The sequence below is a fragment of the Gallus gallus genome, chromosome 8, assembly GCF_016699485.2.
Source record: "Gallus gallus isolate bGalGal1 chromosome 8, bGalGal1.mat.broiler.GRCg7b, whole genome shotgun sequence".
Lineage (NCBI taxonomy): Eukaryota > Metazoa > Chordata > Aves > Galliformes > Phasianidae > Gallus > Gallus gallus.
Genome location: NC_052539.1, coordinates 14,007,156 through 14,025,776, shown reverse-complemented (window position 1 = coordinate 14,025,776; position 18,621 = coordinate 14,007,156). Strand labels below are relative to the sequence as shown.

Genomic DNA, 18,621 nt, shown 5'->3' with positions numbered 1-18,621 from the left:
CCTAAGCCATTCTATGATTCAATCTAATAAAAGAAAACTTGAACCTGTTGAAACCAGCATTAATCCTGCCACTGCCTTCCAGAGGGATTACATTCCAGCAGAGGGGTATATATATTTTAAGTGTAAATTCAAAACAAGTAGGAGAACGCATTTGGCATGCAATAGACAGAAACTGTCTGTAAGCTGTGTCCCATGCACAGTATAAGATAATATATACTGTCTGTATGCATGCAAGTATCCAAGTCCAATTTTGTTGGGTTTTTTTTTCAGTAATTCATTAAATTACATGTGCTAATTAACAGACATATAGTCTCTTCTTGACAGCTTCTCCTTGCACTGCTTGAGGGAGCAAAAACACCCCTTGGAAGTTCTAATCCTGCAAACTAAACTGGACCAAATACAAATTCTGATCACAGTCCAATTCACATGACATTTGGGCAAGCCACCAGAAGCCAGGCAGGCAACGATGTGCAGGTCTGCGTTACAGGCTGGGGTCCTGCCCCAGGGCCTCTCCAAGCCTTGGACTTACTGCATCCCACTGGGGAACATGTGCAGAACAGGGAGAGAAGGTGGTGATGTGCCTTGCAGGGAACTGAGCTTGTTCAGCTCCCTGTGTCAGCTGCAGGGACTGAGAACTCGGTACCAAACTCAGCTGCTAATGATGGTCCAATTGCCTCTACTAGCCGATTTCTTGATTAAAATTCCATTTTCTAAATTATAAATATTTGTGCTGAAGCTCAAAATGGGTATGTTTTTCAGAAACACTCATACTAACATGCAGTTGAGGTTGTGATGTATTGACAGAATCATCTTTCAATGGACAGCAGTTAAACAGCAGAGACAGAACGCACGCAGTTTATAAAAATACTTGAAATCTAACCACACGGCCATACACCTCTGTTTAATCTCACACCAATAAGGTATGTGCGTCCAAACACGCGATCAGGGTGAGCAAAGCCACCACATGCACGGACCTTGCGAAGGCAGCAGAGGTGAGGCTGTCCCGCGTCTCCCACACGCACTTCTCGCAAAGACCTTTCGGGCGAGTTTCGGTGCGTGCGGCAGCCCCGGCCGAGGACGCGGCTGGGAGCAGCCCCTTTGCTCCGGGCCCGCTTTTTCCCTCGTTCCCTGCGGGCCATCGGACGCAGATCCACCGGCCGAATAGGGACGCGCCGCCCGGGGCCCGGCGGGGCCGGGCGGGAGGCGCGGCGCCGCGCGGTGCCCGGCAGCGGGGCGAGGGCCTCGGGGACCGCGGGGCGGGCGCGCCGCCGCCGCCGCCGTGAGCGGTGCCTCCGCTCGGGCGGCTCCTGGCGGCGGCGGCGCTGCGAGCCCCTCTCGGCCGGCGGGGACGGCGGCGGCGGGGCCCGATGGCGAGACCGGGTGCTGCGTGCCAGCCGCCCGCCCGCCGGGTGATGGTGGCCGCGCGGGCGCTGCTCTTCTGGGCGCTGGTGTACAGCTACTGCGGAGTGTGCGCCTGCATCGCCGGGCTGCGGCTGCTATGGAGCATCGGCCGGCGGCCGGGCGAGACCTTCCGCTGGGTGATGCGGGAGAACCCCCCCGCCTGCCTCAACGACCCCTCCCTGGGCACCCACTGCTACGTTCGGATCAAGGTGAAGGCTGGGGTCGGGGGGAGCGGGCCTCGCCGTGCGCACCCGTGCTCCCGTGCACGCGTCTCGGCTGCGTGCGCGCCCGTCCGCCGGTGCATGCCTGTACGCGGGCACCCGTGCATGCTCCCCTCCGCCGGCTCCCCTGCGGGCTCGCCCCGCCGCACGCAGCCGGAGCCGGTGCCCTGCCCTGGGGTCGCCGCGGGAGGAGCCCGGGCCGGGCAGCGCTGCCCGTGGGGTGCGGCCCCGCGGCCTCGCGGCGGAGCTGCAGGGGGAGAGCGGAGCGCAGCGCTCAGCCCTGTCCCTGAGGCTGCGCGGTTGGAGCCCGCTCTGGGTCTCTGCCTGCGATCTGCTCCTCCGGCAACTGCCCGGCAAGAAGTTGTTTTAGCTCGGTTTCTTCCGCAGCTTTAGGTGAGGGCTGCAATTTTCATAGCATTATTTTTAATGGAACGGGTACTGAGAGCATTGGTCTGAGGGTTCTGTGCAGCTTTTTTTGCCATACAGCGCTAACATAAATCTTTCTCCTCAGCCTCCCAGTCCCTCACAATTTGCCTTCTTGCTTTTTCCAGCATCACCAGGAGGCATGCACACACTGCTGCACTCACACGCTGCATTTGTCTCTCCCATAGCGCCAAGCAGTAATGCCGGGGTTGCTGGGAAGCGAGGGGATGGTGGTAATAACGGAGCCTTTGGGGCAAAGCAGACTGCTTGCCAGGATGACGATCTGCCACTCGGTTCAGGCAATATGAAACTCTCAGGGCGCTGGGTAACAGCAGGCTCATGTGTTACCTCCCAGACACATGTATCCTAGGGATCTGTGCAGGTTTCAGCAAAAGAAAGATAAAAGTGTGTTGCAAAGATGGCAACATCCTATGCCGTGTTGTTGCAGTAACAGAAAAGAGGAGACTGAAAGGAGCAGCTGAACAGGTGGAGGGTGGGCTTAATTTGGGGTATGTGACATTCAAATTGCTGCTGTACAACGATTGAATTTGCATGAGTTAAAACAATGTCCTTAAAAGCAATAAATTGATTAAATAAAAGTGCTGAGGGTGAACCTCTAAAGGACACTAAGAGAAAGAAGTAGGATGGAGGAGGGCTGGATGTCTGCATTGAGAGGAGAATCTCGAATTAAACTGAGAAACTTCTGTTGTGTTAAAGGGATCAAAGGCAGGGATGGTGTGGGGAATGGTGGAGATGATGTTGCATCCCTAAAATGTAGTGGGAAGAGAGCAGAAAGTACTTAGAAACACAGAGATATTTCAACTTCATTGGCATCCCAGAAGAGAAGTAATAGTGTAATTTTTGGTGGAATTGAGCAAAAAATCCGTACTGTATCTATAGTGAGTACAAACATAAGAAAACAGATGTGCCCTTTTCAGGGCCCTCTCAAACACCAAGACATACATTCATGGCTTTGAAGCTGGTTACTGAAGTATTTCAGACAGTTTGAAGCACTGTGGGCAAGAAAAGCTTTCTGCACAGTTCTGACCCTTGAGGGCTCAATCGACAGCAAAGGCAGAAGTTTTATTTTCCCTTTTCAAAATAGCAGGGACAGATCAGGCTCTGACATTTGTTCAGGAGAAGTACGGCCTTTCTTCCTGCAGTTTCCTTCAAATGACTCCTAAATAGCACGTTGTATTTTATGAGCTAAGTCCTTCCCAACTTCTGTATCCACATCTGTGTAAGAATTCAGTAAACCTGGTAGGTCATCATTTCAGTTTTAAATTCTGCCAGATTTGACCCTGAGTTAGTGTAAGCTTGCACACATCCATTCATTTCAATGGCATTTCAGTGTTAAGCCTCTGGACAGCTACCACTAACTTGTCTGCTGGTGATACGACTCATTTGTTTAAAAGACGCTTCAGAAATAGTGACTACAGGCAGGGTAGAAAGAAGATGATTACATGAAGGCTTTCTCTTCTGAAGGAAGTCTGAAGCCTCGAACAATAAAAGAAGCAAGCAGAAAGAACTTCCTTTGTAGTTACTTTTGATTGCTTTGTTTTTTTCTAAGAATCCATGCAGTGCTTTATGGTGCAAGATTGTAACTTCATGGTTTTAAACAGTTGCACAATCTTAGAAACTAAGCGAAAGATGAAAAGTGCATTAAAAGTACATTATGTCTGAAAGTCTTTCTATCAAGCATATGCTACCTCTGTGAGAAAGCAAGGTCCCAGCTTTTATAGTGGTCTTCATCCACCCCCTCATCCCCATGCCAGGGGGTGGTCTCTCTGAACCCTAAGCGTGCTCATGGCTGAACTGCCACGCACTCCCATAGCTGGGCATGTGTCAGATCTGGCTGTACAGGAGGGGGCTGTGGGATGCTCAGGATTGTCAGGGTGTAGCAGTACCTGACTTCAGCATTACCGAAGACTTCAGCTTTGAGAACTGACAGTTTGATGTGTTTTCAGGGGCAGTACCTTAGAACGTTGTCTAAAACTGTACCTATCTATTCTTAAATACCAGTACAGCAGTTATAATGCAGCAGTAAGAACACCAAACTTCTTTTTCTCTCCTTCTAGGACTCAGGGTTAAGATTCCACTATGTGGCTGCTGGAGAAAGGGGTAAACCACTCATGTTGCTGCTTCATGGCTTTCCAGAATTCTGGTAAAAACTCCCTACGTGCTTTTCTTGTATAAATGAGGCTGCTTAAGATAACTGAGAGAGATAATTGAAGCTTAAGTAATCTCAGAGTGAACTGTTCTATAACTCTATACATATTAACAGTATTAAGATCTAGTCAGGAACAAACCACTGACATTTCTATCTGCAGCAACCAGAAAAGGCCAACTCAACCCAACTGTTTTTTGCACTGTCATTCTATTCTTTCCCAAATACGTATTCTTTTCTTCAAACTTTGGGGAGGATCTGCTTGTTTTTAATGAACTTCCCTTTTGGAAAACACACAGCATTTGTACTAACAAAGCTAAGCTTCAGAACTACAGCAGGGAGTGCTGAAATGAGGATCCAATGTATGTTAAGCGCAGTATGGATCACATTGTTAAAAATACTCTATGAGTTTTAACTGGGGAAGGGAAAGAACTACAAGTTCTATAGGCTGCTTTGCAGCCTAATTTCAGAATGCTACTCAGAGGGAAAAGGTTCTATTATTAGTTCATCACAAGATGAATGACAAATCAAAACCAAGCCTGTACATTAGTCAATAACAATGAAAAGCAGTCATGTGTCTGATGTTTAAACCAAATCACTTGAGCTGTTGCAGCCCGGTTTAAGTAGGAGGTGCGGCTTGCAGGACTTCCACATAAAAAACAGTAAGTGAATAGAGAAAGTGGTGATGCCAGTAATTCAGCAAGTTCAGTGATCCTGATCCTTTTCCTTTCTAAACTCAGACATGGAACTGTAATCTTTCAAGCCACAGTCAAGTCATACCATGATAAATTGACCCAGGTCAATGAGAGGCCAGTTCTCTTCCCTCAGCAATTTCCTGTAGATATGAAAGGCATTGAGGATGATGGCAAAGAGTCACATTTATTATGTTAAGATAAATTTTCAAATAAATATATTGTCCTAATACTAAATTGCTAATTACAAGTCTAAAAGCTGTACGCATCAATTAGAAAGCCAGTTTCACTGGGGGGATGCATACTAAATGCAAGCATTATGCATATCTTGCAGAATGGGTATTTAATGTGTATTCCACCACAGTAAGACAGCTGAGAATACAGCTAATTTCCACTACAGTGGAAATAATATGCAAAAATTAGCATTTTTATGTATATATTCTATTGAAACTCAGTATATCTTGAATTTCAGACAGCTGTTTTTACAATTTAGAATGGTGAGCCATGCTTTAAGTGACAGTTTATATATTATCTGACCATCCAAATGGAATGGAATAATGATTAAAAACCTGCAGTGTAGGTCACTAGGACCACCAATAGCACAGTTTACTATTTTTAGCAAGAAGAATACATGCTAACAGTTTATAAAGCACTCGCACTACAAATACTGATGCTGGTTTATTAATTCAATCAGTGCAGAATTTTAATGCAAGGATAGAAAGTGTTCTCAGAGCATGCAATATAATAATCATAATTTAAGAGACAATTAAATCCACATCAGATTTGTACTGTTTGACTAGAAAAATAAATGGATACAACTTACAGTTATAATTCTTAATTGCAGCAAAACCTTTGCTTTCCAATGTCTCAAGGTTACAAGTAGGACAACTATAACCAGAGAACACTGACCTTACCAACTGACTCAGAATGTCTGAAGATGAAAGGTCACTTAAGAATATAATGCATCAGAGCCATTAAGAGATTTAGATGCATAGGAACTTGAAAATCAATAACAATTCTGTGGAAAGACAAAATATTTGAAAGTGGGCATGATGTGTTGAGACAGCTGGGTACCTGCAGGGATGTGTATAAGCTGCTAAATTTTGTGCAAGCTGCCTTTCAGAAATAACATGAATAGAAAGCCACAAAATAATTTCAGTTATTTAGCCTTATGATAATGAAGGCATTCACCAGCATTCCAATTCCTGCTTGCAAAGCAACTGTCTAATGGTTATATTTCATACACGGTAAAAAGATTTCTTTGGATATGAAACACATTCAGTCAGACATTTGGTGACGGATGGGCTGCTGTGGATAGCAGTTAGACAAGCTCTGAAACAAACACAGTTTATTTATTTATTTCTGGCCCTTGTTTCTTCTTACTGAAATATACATGATAGCTGCAACAGTTACCATGGCAAATTCAGCTTCCAAATCATTGCATAATGCATTTAGAAAATTTAATTCCAAGAGATCTGTGATAAATCTTGCATTTGCATCATACAACACTGAAATGAAAAGGTTCTGACTGTTCTGTTTACATGAATATAAATTTCTATAATTAAGAGCTATTACTGTAATATTGCTTACAGTATATTCAGAATGCCTAGTAGGCTGGAGGCAAAGCTAAAAGTGGAATACCCAATGGATATAGATAGTCTGAATTCGGATAGAATTCTGTGCCTCTTTCAGGATACCTGATGTTTCTAATGCTTTGTATCATTTACCTGGCAGACACTGTTGAAACGAGAGCAGAAGCAGCAGCTAGATCCTAGCAAAAAGGGATGCGGTCAACGTTATCTATGTCTAGAAGGATGATGTTCTTCACTTATCTTTCTATTACAATCTAAGGCCAAGTCTTCTTGGTGGTGGCTATTCTGAAATTTAATTGGTGTCAGTAACACTTGAAGGCAGGTAGTTCTTGAAGGATCATCTTCGCTATTTTCTTGCTATTTTTGCATTACAAATATACTCATCCAGACACTGCATGCTATTGCAGAATGAGGAATAGTTCAAGCCTTTGCCTTCTTCATTTTGTGTGTCTTTTAAAGTATGTGATGCTCTCACTCTTTTCCACAGAAATGCAAGCAGTGCAATGCTTCATGGAGTACCAACACATAGAAAGATTGTTCTGGAACAATTCTAGCAGTATAGTGACACAGATGAAAGTGTGCACAAAATAAGTCATATGGAATTCACCACATTCATTTGTTATTCATTGTATTTCTTTCTTTGGTTAATTTAGCATATGAATTGCATGACATTCCTTTACTGAAAAGGAAAAAAAAAAATCTTTCCCTTGAGGCATATTTCCCGAGTCCATCAAAATTTGCATATGAACGAGCCAGGGAGAAGAGAAAGCTTTTCAGACCTTACTTTTTTGATGATGGAATGTTTACAAGGATAAGACAGAATACTCCTATGTGTGCTCTGTTTTATGCCTGCTTCCTTTGCAGCAAAGGGACCACGCCAGACTACAGAAACTGTTAAAATATCCAGGCTCTGGCCATGCCCCCTCTTTGGCAGCTGCCTTTCCTTACTGGAGAATTCAAAAAGGGAGCATAAAATTGCCATAGCCACAAGGGATAAGCAACATACCATAGAAAGAAAAAAAGAATCTAATTGCAAACAAAGCCGTGACAATTTATCCTCAACTATTTGGGAGCAAAACCACTGACTGTATTTTACTATCATACTGCCTGACCTTATAACTCTAACTTTTTTTTCCCCTTTGTTAGGTATTCTTGGCGCCATCAATTGCGGGAATTTAAAAGTGAATATCGAGTGGTGGCCCTGGATTTGAGAGGTTATGGAGAAACAGATGCTCCTTCTCACAAAGAAAATTACAAATTAGATTTCCTGATAACAGATATAAAGGATATTTTGGAATCTCTAGGTGCGTTAGTAGAAGACAAACTACTCAGCTCATGGAAAAAAACACAAGTGTATAAATATTGTCATTGATTTCAAAACAGCTGCTTCTCTTTTACATATGCACATTCTAGACATGTAGAGATACAAAGCTAGAGATACTTCTAATATATGGAGTATTACAATACTAATGGAAAAGGTTCATTTTCCAGTCATGATGTGTATGCCGGTAAAAACAACACGTAAAGATGATTTTCCATCATGAATTTCAAGAACTCTCCTCTATGTGCTGTGAAATGCAGCAGAACAAACTATGATCTTTCCCCTGACTAAAAACGTCCTTCACTTACTCCTAACAGTTGCACTCAATAAATACTGTTATGGATTAGTCTAATAGCACTTGCAGACAGGAGAATTTCTATCAGGTGAAATTCTTCTAGCACAAACAAGATAGAATAAATATTGTGGGCTTTGTAGTGATGATGACAGTATATCTGATGTGTTAAGAAAAAAATCCCAAAATACTACTCCTGCACATTAGTCATTTCTCAAGAGCTGAATCACTCTGTCTTACACAACGCTGAGAGGAGCAGAAGGGAGAGAAAAAGCTGCGCTGCTCTCTGTGGCAAATACACGGTGTAGTAGATCTTGAACTGAAGCATTTTGGCAAATTTTACCCCTTCAGTTCAGAAGGAAGCGCAGACGTTCTGACAATAAAAAACACCTAGTGAGGGGTATTTCCTCTCTGCACAAATAGCAAGACAAAAGATTAGAGTTGTTGTAATTCTTTAGATACTCTAGGGATAGTGAAACAACTAACTGCATTTCACATTAAAAAATAGTACAGCAGTGGTGCCAGTTCTAAGGCTTGAATTTAGGATTCACTTTGCTTGCAATGTCTGAATATTGTCAAAAGATTGGGCAGGCAGTCTCCACACCGTGCTTCCATTTTCCAACCTTTGCTGGTTGTGTTAATCTCCATGGTAATGCCATGGTTATGTTTGTGAAGTGCTCTCATCATAATGTAATTTCATACAGATTTAAAAATTTCTGAAAAAAAAGTATTTCTGAGACTTCCTATCTTTGTTCTAACTCTAAGGTAAATTCTTTTGGAGATGTTGATTATATCAAATGTGCTTGATGAGATTTTTATTCAAGAGAGATTTTAAGATGCTTTGACAGCCATGTCCAGATTTGTCAGAATTCAAAACAGTTGGGCTTTTATACATATTATTTGTAGCATATGTGCTCAGTATTACAATCCTTAGTGAGGACTATGATAGTATCTGACACTGTAGTATGGATTCGAGGAAAGGTTAAAGGAGGAATAGTTAAGCTTTCAAAAACAGACACGATTTCCCCCCTGCTCCCCACCTTTTATTGCTGCAAAATTCCCATTTCTACCAGTGGAAGAGTAATTAGGTGAATGCTAAGAACTTTGAAAAATTGACATCAAAACAGCATATGGAGAAGTGCTACTTCTATACTTCTAAATATTTAAATGTGTGTATTCATCTATATATATACGTGTATTACCTATACGGATATTAAGTACAATCTAGCACAGTGATGATGTATAGTGCTTAGCTAACCTCCCATATTCAAAGCAATCCATAAAGATTAATTTTGCTCAGGGGGCACTCAGGACATTTCCCAGCCTTTCAGTCTGCAGTTGCAAACTCCAAACTCCCTAAAAACAACACACGTACATACATTATAATGACTGCAATTTGAATCGTTTATTTCAACTCTACATTAGCTGATATGTGAACAGAGTGGCATGTAGATACCACATTACTTCAATTTGACATTGATTTTAAAGTGTAATTGAAGTCAAATTAAACAATTTTAAGTATGTATTATATTTTTAGCTATAAGACTTTTTGTTTTCCTGGCCATTAGTAATGGCCAATAGTAATTAGTAATGGCAGTATTAACTAGTTACATTAATAAATGTGCTGGATCACCTATTTTATCCAGCAGTTACTGTATGTGATGATTTCTATGGAATTTCACTGAAATAAAACACAAATTTGTGTTTATGTGGTAGGATACAACAAGTGTGTGTTGATTGGCCATGACTGGGGAGGAATGATCGCTTGGTTAGTGGCTATATGTTACCCTGAAATGGTGACTAAACTGATCGTGGTTAATTTCCCTCATCCTTCAGTGTTCACAGGTGAGTTTTATAGTAGTTACAATGTTCTATATGTTAATCCAGAGTATTTGCATTAAGATTGTGTTTGCTCTAAGTGACTAAAGAAGAATCACATCTCTTTTAGATGTTCTGTTACCTCTCACAGTTTGGAAGCAGTAAGGTATCCAGCATTATACTTTGGGAAATAATTTATTGTAGGAAGTGGGACTGTTTGTAAGCAAGTTTACTGGGTTTTCTTAATCCTTGAACAAATATAATTTTCATAAACATGAATCTGGCAGGATAGAATTCCCTGAAAATGGCTTTATGATACCTCAGTTAAGGTCTCACTGTATTATTAAAACTGTATAAAACAACCTGGGAATCAGACTTCTAGAATGTAATCCTGATTTAGGTGACAAGTGAAACTTTATCTTGCACAATATTTGTTGGAACAAGACAACCTCTTCAGTCTACTTATCAGAAGCTCAGGAATGTGCTAGCAGCTAGCTCAAAAAGAGATTTAGGTACACTAGCAGAATTTGTTGTGTGATAGGCTTCGAGCTTGCCTGCTACCCACAATTCCAAAATATTTCATAGGGATTGGATGTACATTCAGTAATTACAATGACAGTAGTACCTCACTCATTTTAGTTTCTCAAATTGCTGACCTTATGCTATTTCCATTTTTAAAGTCACCCCATTTCCCCAGAAATAGTTGAGAAATTTTAGCAAAGCCTTATTTTTCATCTGTTGAATGTAAATCTGACCTTATGACACCATGGAATCAGAACTCTTCTTCAGAACACATATTGTTCTCACAATGTACTTGGCCACCATTCCAAGGTATTAAAGAACATTTTGCCAGGTAGTTAAGCTTCACTTACCCAAGGAAATGTCTGTTCTTCTCCACTGGAGCAAGCAGGAGCTGCTGCAGTTCTTACACTGAGAGCAGGAGCCAGGCTGTACAGAAGCAAAATGCATATTACTATAGCCTTTCTTAATATTTGTTTGCATGTTTTTAAAGAACAAAATATGTTATGCAGCTTGATAAAGTCTCCCTGGATCAAATTGCTACAACTGCGAATAAAATGAAAACAGAGAGCTTATACATTGAGCATCCTGCTTGCCTTTACTAACAATCCTTACAATCATCAAAGTCTTGTTTTTTAAGTTTTTTTTTTTTTTTTTTTTTTTGCTATTTGCACAATTAATGCACAATTAATTTAACAGCAATTAAAACACTCCCAGGCACTCCTAAGGAATTTATGTATTTATGCATTTGAAATTCCTTGATCTTTGATGTTGTACCTTCCATGTCACTGCTTTGGGCACACTCTAATCGCTTAGTTACTTAATGCATACCTGTATGGGAACTGTAAAGGCAAACACTGAGTCAGCCCTGGGAGCACAGGTGAAGGCAATTCACCTGTGTGACAGGAAGGGGTGGAGCCTGCCTGCACCTCTCCTAGACCCCATTTAAGGGCTGACTGCCACTGAGGAAAGGTCTCTTTCTGGAGATTGCTTCCTTCAGAGTTCTTTCTGCAAGCGTAGGACATGGGTGGGCATTTTCATTTATTTGTGATTATTCCTTTCTGAGGTGATAATCTTTCCAGCTGTACAATCTGTAGATATCGGCCTAACCACACCACTCTGTATATTTGTTGATTATACACTGCCATTCCTTGTTGCCAACTGTTAGCAATTATGACACCAGATTTTTAAGAGTTCCATCTCAGGTTTCTTGACTTACCACTTGCAGTGTAAGTGGATTTACCAATTTCTCCACATCTCATCTTTGATGAAAGAATTACTTACAGGCAAAAGTAACATTTGTATTTATGCCTCTTATTCTACACCTGAAAAAATGCTTTGGACTAGCTGCACAGATAGAGCCCTTAAATGAAAACCTCTCATGTGTAAGCTCTTGAATGTTGCTGCTCTCACCTAATCTTTGGCAGGCTCCTGTTTTGTTGCCTGTTTCTACTAACACATGTAAAAGAAGTAAATCTTAATGGCTGTGTCATACACCTACCACTGAAAAAATAATCACCTCTTGTCACATAATGCAATATTTTTAAAACATTCCTTTAAGTTTAAAAAATAGTGATATTAACAGTAATTTTGTTTAAGTCATCAGTTTTCATTTTTAATTCATGGGCATTTTTGTTTCAGAATACATTCTACGACATCCATCACAATTGATTAAATCTGGTTACTACTTCTTTTTCCAAATGCCATGGTTTCCTGAATTCATGTTTACAGTAAATGATTTCAAGGTGAGCAAAACAAGTGCTCTTGTTTATATATTTAACTGTGAGCGATGGAAGAATTACCATGTACATTGATCCCTTCTCATGAAGTGTTAACTGTTGGAAAAGATACAGACAGTTCTGATTTTTTTTCCAGTTTTATATATTTATGCAAAGAAGAATAAAAGCATAAAGAATCTGTGCTTGGTCTGTGATCTCTGGCAGGCATTTGGGTGCATGCATACTGCTAACTTCCAGCACTACAGTATGTTACTCCACCTCGGAAGTCAGCTGGTCATATGCTGTGCTCTACCATGGACACATTTGGTACCAGGGGAACTGCTGACTTAGCTGCAGCTCCTGAGAGTGGTGGGACATCCCCTCATCATGCACTGCCTGCTGCAGGGTGGGAAGCCTGGCAGTTTGGATATTGCATTCTTTCAGGTGGTTAATTCTGCCTGAGAAACCAGTAAGGCCAACATCTTATACAATGTTAAACAATCAAAATGAATGTATAGAAACAGCAAAAGCAGTATGCATCGACCCACACATATGCAGCCCAGCACAGCACTCTCAGTGCTGCAAGCATGCAGGACAGCAAGCTGGGGGGTGCTGCCTCCTTCTGCCTCCCACTTCTCAGCTGCTGGGCTCCATCCTGCAGAAGGAAGTATGTGCCCACAGCCTGCCATTGTCTGTCACAGGCAGGCTAAGGTAATTGATACCTTGGCAATAGTGCTATTTGAGCGCACTCTAATTATTCTGGAGTAAGTTATGTATAACCAGATTTTAGAAAGATGTGTCTTGTTGAAGGAAAGAAATAGCATTTTGTAAATATGTGATGGCTTTTTACTCTTCCTTTGGTAGGTTCTGAAAAGTTTATTTACCAGCCAGACCACTGGAATCGGGAGGAAAGGATGCAGATTAACAGCAGAGGATATTGAAGCTTATCTCTATGTCTTTTCACAACCTGGAGCATTAACTGGACCTATCAACCATTACAGAAATATTTTCAGGTCAGTATAACATTCTGAAACAAGGTAAAATATTCTAGAGCCCTCTAGAGGCCAAAAGTGTTATTGTAACTTCTGCTGCTAAGGTAGAAGGGAAAAAAACACGTATTTCTAAAGTCTCAACAGTTAACAAAAACATTTGATGTCAAGCAGCAAAATACATTGGGATAGGTATCCACTCAAAACAAAGTAATAGGCAGAGTTTTCCCCCTGTACTCAGCACTGGTGAGGCCGCACCTCGAGTACTGTGTCCAGTTTTGGGCCCCTCGCTGTAAGAAAGACATCAAGGCCCTGGAGCGTGTCCAGAGGAGGGCAACAAAGCTGGTGAGGGGTCTGGAGCACAGGCCTTATGAGGAGTGGCTGAAGGAGCTGGGATTGTTCAGTCTAGAGAAGAGGAGGCTCAGGGGAGACCTTACTGCTCTCTATAACTACCTGAAGGGAGGTTGTAGTGAGCTGGGGGTTGGCCTCTTCTCTCATGTGACTAGTGATAGGACTAGAGGGAATGGCTTCAAGCTGCGCCAGGGAAGGTTCAGGCTGGACGTTAGGAAATACTACTTCTCTGAAAGGGTGGTCAGGCACTGGAATGGGCTGCCCAGAGAGGTGGTGGAGTCACCGACCCTGGAGGTGTACAAAGAACGTTTGGACGTTGTGTTGAAGGACATGGTTTAGCGAGAACCATTGGTGATGGGTGAATGGTTGGACTGGATGATCCTGTGGGTCTTTTCCAACCTTAGCGATTCTGTGATTCTCAAGCAGCCAGACTTGGCCTTAGAGACTGACAACCTCTGCTTATCTACCAAAAACCTAATGGGGCCAGAATGCATTTAAACCTGGTCATTCTCTACTCAGGACTTGTAGCCCTGGGCTGCAGGGATATATCAAGAGGTCTGAACTCTTTATTCCCTTAATGACTGTTTCCAGCAGTGTTAAATCTCCTTCCCTGAACTCAGCAGTTTTTGAAGCAGTTTAACTTTCAGCTTCCCCCATTCCAAACATAGTGCCTTTCTCATTGTCACTGTCAGGAAAGCAGTCAGCAGGGCAATGCTGGGAGGAAAACATGCTCAAGCTAGGTGCTGTCTGCACAGGCTGAGACAAAACAGCATAGGGAGATGGCATGTTATCTTCTAAATAAACTAACACCAAGCACAGACACCAATGGTAAATATGAGAAGCAGCTCTGCTTGTAGGAGTGTCCCTGTTTGCAGCCACACAGTGCGGCTGATAACACCAGCTGGGATATCCAAGGGCAACAGGAGCTGTGGAGCGTCACAGCAGTTCCCTGGTGCTGGAATGGCACAGCCGCAGCCCGCAGGGTATGGCTAATGAGCAGCTGGAGAGGCAGGAGGGCCCTGAGCCTTGCTCGTTAGGTTTGCCACAGCACCTCGCATCAGTGAGTGCACATTAACCAGCTGTGGCAGCGGCAGTGAAGAGACTGTAGCAGTTGCATTGCTGTGGGATATGCATGCTCAGAAGAGTTGCATGTTTAAACTACCGGTTCAGGCCTTTTTCAGGCTCAAGGAAAAGAGAGGTATTAATCAGGAAGTACCTTCACAGAGCTATTAATTCCTCAGTGGGAATGTTCTTGTACACTGCTTGGTTTACCTTTCTAATGAAAATACTCCTGTGATGTATTCAGAGAATAACATTCTAGGTGGCATCAGCCACAACACAGCAGGATTTCCACTGGGGAAAAAAAATATGGGTCTTCAGCTCTTTCTGTTCTTGCCACTAATTCTGATGGTCACACATCTGGTGAGTCACTAGCTATTATAACTGGATTGAAAGTTTCACTTCCTCTTGTATAAGCAGCTCTTAGGTTCTACTGACTTGTATTCACCATGGTTCCCAGTGGGCTGGCACTGGTCTCCTACATGCGAGAGGCTTCTGTCTCATTGCTGTCCCCCTGGAGCTCTGATTCTTAGAAGCTTAATTTTTCTGGAAGGTTATTTCCAAAGAGATGATTGAAATGAGCCGCTTCCCATCCACTTTGAACACTTGCTTGTATAAGCAGAACAGCAGTCACTCTGTTACTTTGGATAGAGTTTTCCCAGGCAAGGCAACAAATCTTGCAAGGTGCTTAGAGATGAATCTAAATGCACTGAATTGGATCATCGGATTATCAATTTTTTTTAAGATGCTACTATGAAATATCTCTGGTTCTGGGGGTTGGGCCACTTGGTTGGGAAAATGAAATCTAAAATCCTAAATGCTACAATAAGCCATTTTAAGAATTTTCCTAGTTTATCAATCAAAATGAAATTATTATTTAACTTGATCTTTTATTACTGATTCTTGGAATTACGTGTAAGTAGAAAGAAAGAATGTCTCCAAAGTCTCCATTTTCATCTAACATTAAACTAATGCATGGCATCTTCTCTTTCTCTTTTTAGAGAATAGTTTCTTGATTAACACCTAAGTTTGAACCTAGAAGTAATTTTTTCATAAAAGTTTGTTGAGAATACCTTTTTTTATACATGACTGATTTAGCATTATCGTGTTTGAGCATTAGCATAATAATTATTTCTATCTGTGCATATAGAATCTGTTCTGAATTGTTGCAGTTAGTCTTTCCCAAGATAGAGGCTGTTCTAAGATAAAGCAGTTCAGGAGTAAATACAGATAAAATTTTCAACATCTCTGAAGTAGACAAATAATGAATTCTGATGTGTTAATATGACTTATGTTAAAATAGTCTTCTATTTGCGCCTGCTTGTCTTCTCTCTTCTAATGTCTACCCTCAGTGTAAGGAAACATAAAATAATTAAATTCAAAATAATTGTATTAGGAAAAAATAATGGAAACTTTTTATAGAAAGTTTAAATGTGTCAGTGTGGTGGTATCATTTCATTAACATTTTACTTTCCAAGGGCTTTTCTTAAAAAAACAAGCAAACAAACAAACAAAAAAACAACCAAGGTCTTACAATGTGCTTTTATGTCTGCACTGTGGTTCAATGTGGCAGCAGTTCAGCACCACTCAGCTGTTTGCTCACTGCCCCCCAGTGTGGTGAGGGACAAAACTGGAGAAAGGTGAAACTTGTGGGCTGAGATAAAGACAGTTTAGTAGGACAGAAAAGGAAGAGAGAATGAATAATAATAATGATAAAAGAATTCACAGAACAAGTGATGCACAGTACAGTTGCACACCACCTGATGAGTGATGTCCAGGCAGACCCAGATCAGCAGCAGACTCCACTGGCCAACTCCCCTGAGCTTTTATTGCTGAGCACAATGCTACATGGTATGGGACATCCCTGCCGTTTGCTGGACAACCACGTTTTGGTAATGCAGTGTGGGTAGTCAGGCAGCTGGATGCCTTGAACATTATATTCCAAACATGATTCAAAGCATTGCGTTTCATTGAAATCTACATAGAGTAGATAATACAGGTTCGGAAATCTGCCGTAGCATTCATCAACCCAGGGAAATCCATGGACCACCAGAACTCTGGCCATGTTCTACATTCACTTTTATGGAGATCATGGAGCTCCTGGGCTATGCATCCTGAAGAAGCATCATTCTTGCTCCAAAAATAAGATTTCTGTTGCAACCAGCTGCTGATTAGACATGTAACTTCACTATCCTTAAGAGCACTTTGAGTCACATGAGGGTTCTCTTTGTATTGTAGAAGATACCCTGGAACCTGAGAAGCTTGCAGTAAGATTATCTGTGTTGATTTCAAAAACTAAGTAAGTTGAATGATGAAGTAAGTTGGTGATTTTTATAAAACAAGACTAAAGTCTATTTTTTTTTTCTTTAAAGCTGCCTACCTCTGCAGCACCATGAAGTCATCATGCCAACCCTGCTCTTGTGGGGAGAAAGAGATGCATTTATGGAAGTCGAGATGGCAGAAATTACAAGGATTTATGTTAAAAATCATTTCAGATTAACTATTTTGTCTGAAGCCAGTCATTGGCTCCAGCAGGATCAACCTGACATAGTAAACAAGTTGATATGGACCTTTCTAAAGGAAGACACAACAAGAAAGAGAGAATGACTGTACATGTTCTAAGGAGTCTATGAAAAAGCTCTTCAGATTTAAACAGTAATTGTTATCAGGGCCACACTTCCAGCCTGCCTTCTATTTTGAGCTCTGTTAGAGAAAAGTGTTTTTGATGTACTGTACATTTGGACACCAATGTTTCTGCTAAAAGATGAAGTGAGTATGAGAATACCAATATTGATTTTACCTGTACACTTGTATTTTGCACATAAAAACACCTGCCTTAAGATATATGTATTTGTATAGAAAGAAAACCATGGGAAATTGCTTGGTTTTGTTTTCTCCCTTGCTTTACAGTCTCTGTGTGTGGTGCCTTTACAAATTTATAATGACATAACGGAGTGGTGCCATGCAGAAGGAAGTCACAAGTTTTCATTCTCAATTTGCCTGGATTTTTTTAATGTATTTTACCATTAAAGTTATTAACTCTTTTTATTATGTATATTTTAGCATACTGGATGACTGAAAAAATTTTGGGCACATTTCTAGTCTTCAAGTGAATAATTATACATATGTTGTTGTATTGTTGAATGCAGCTGCTTTGTGCAATGTGTTTTTCTTGACTAAAAAATGGGAACCTGTACACTCAATGTCTGAACAAGAAGAATGGGAAATTAAGACCTAACATGTATCAAAACCACCTCTGTCTAATAAAATGCAACTTACATTACTCCCTTTACCCAGCTTCCTGTGGAGAGGTTTCTTACTGATGCTCAGAACGAGGTTAGGATAGCTGAAGTGTCTGTGCACTTCCTCACATGATAGCTTATTGGAAGCAATGCCTCGCTGTTGGCATCGTCCTTCCTACGTTAGCATCTACTGCTCTCATCCCTAAGAACTGCTGTCAAATTTTTTGCCAGTGTTTCAGACACCGATCCTGCCTTTCCCTCCTATGAATGGTACCTGACATTCAAGTATAATTTTTCTCACGAACGTTTTCACCATTTATATACTCCAGCAGTTACATGCCTCTTAAACTGAACTAAAAAGTTGGCAAGATTCCTGCCTCTGAAGGATGCTGCAGAGCTGCTGTTACTGTTTACGCAGCAGTCTAATCTCGGTACCAAAACCTCTGCTGGGAATTGAGGATGTTCCCCCGGCTGGCTGCGCCCCCGTGCGCAGCGCTCTGCGGGAGGCTCCGCCGGGTGTCGGGGATCGGCCGGGGCACGGCACCGGGACGGCGCTCCCGCCACTCCCCTCCGCGGGGGGGTGGGGTCGAGCCGGAAGGTCCCGCCCCGCCCCGCCCGCCGGGAAGGGTGCTCGAGGCGCCGCGGGGCAGGGCGGGGCCGGGCGGCGCACCGCGAGCTCTCATTGGCGGAGGCGGCTGCCGGCCGCGGCCCTAGAGGCAGCGGGGTGGGCGCCTCAGCCGCGCCGAGGGGCAGTTGCGTCCTATCATGCGAGGGCGTCTCGGACCCAGTGGCGGGACGGCGTTGGCGGGAAGGGGG

General features: G+C 42.3%; 1 protein-coding gene across 1 annotated transcript; it reads left to right on the top strand.

Moving 5' to 3' along the window:
* The first annotated feature begins 1,318 nt into the window (after positions 1-1,318).
* EPHX3 (epoxide hydrolase 3) lies at positions 1,319-17,855 on the top strand. The gene is made up of 7 exons (XM_422345.8): positions 1,319-1,610; positions 4,124-4,209; positions 7,643-7,800; positions 9,826-9,954; positions 12,088-12,191; positions 13,029-13,177; positions 16,936-17,855. The coding sequence occupies exons 1-7, from the start codon at positions 1,368-1,370 to the stop codon at positions 17,168-17,170; spliced, it is 1,104 nt and encodes a 367-aa protein (XP_422345.4). The 5' UTR covers positions 1,319-1,367; the 3' UTR covers positions 17,171-17,855.
* Positions 17,856-18,621: the final 766 nt, after the last annotated feature.

Coding starts and splice junctions, on each gene's coding strand:
- EPHX3 (XM_422345.8), top strand. CDS start 1,368: ATGGCGAGACCGGGTGCTGCGTGCCAGCCGCCCGCCCGCCGGGTGATG. Junction 4,210..7,642: donor CATGGCTTTCCAGAATTCTG/GTAAAAACTCCC, acceptor CCCCTTTGTTAG/GTATTCTTGGCGCCATCAAT. Junction 9,955..12,087: donor TCATCCTTCAGTGTTCACAG/GTGAGTTTTATA, acceptor TTTTTGTTTCAG/AATACATTCTACGACATCCA.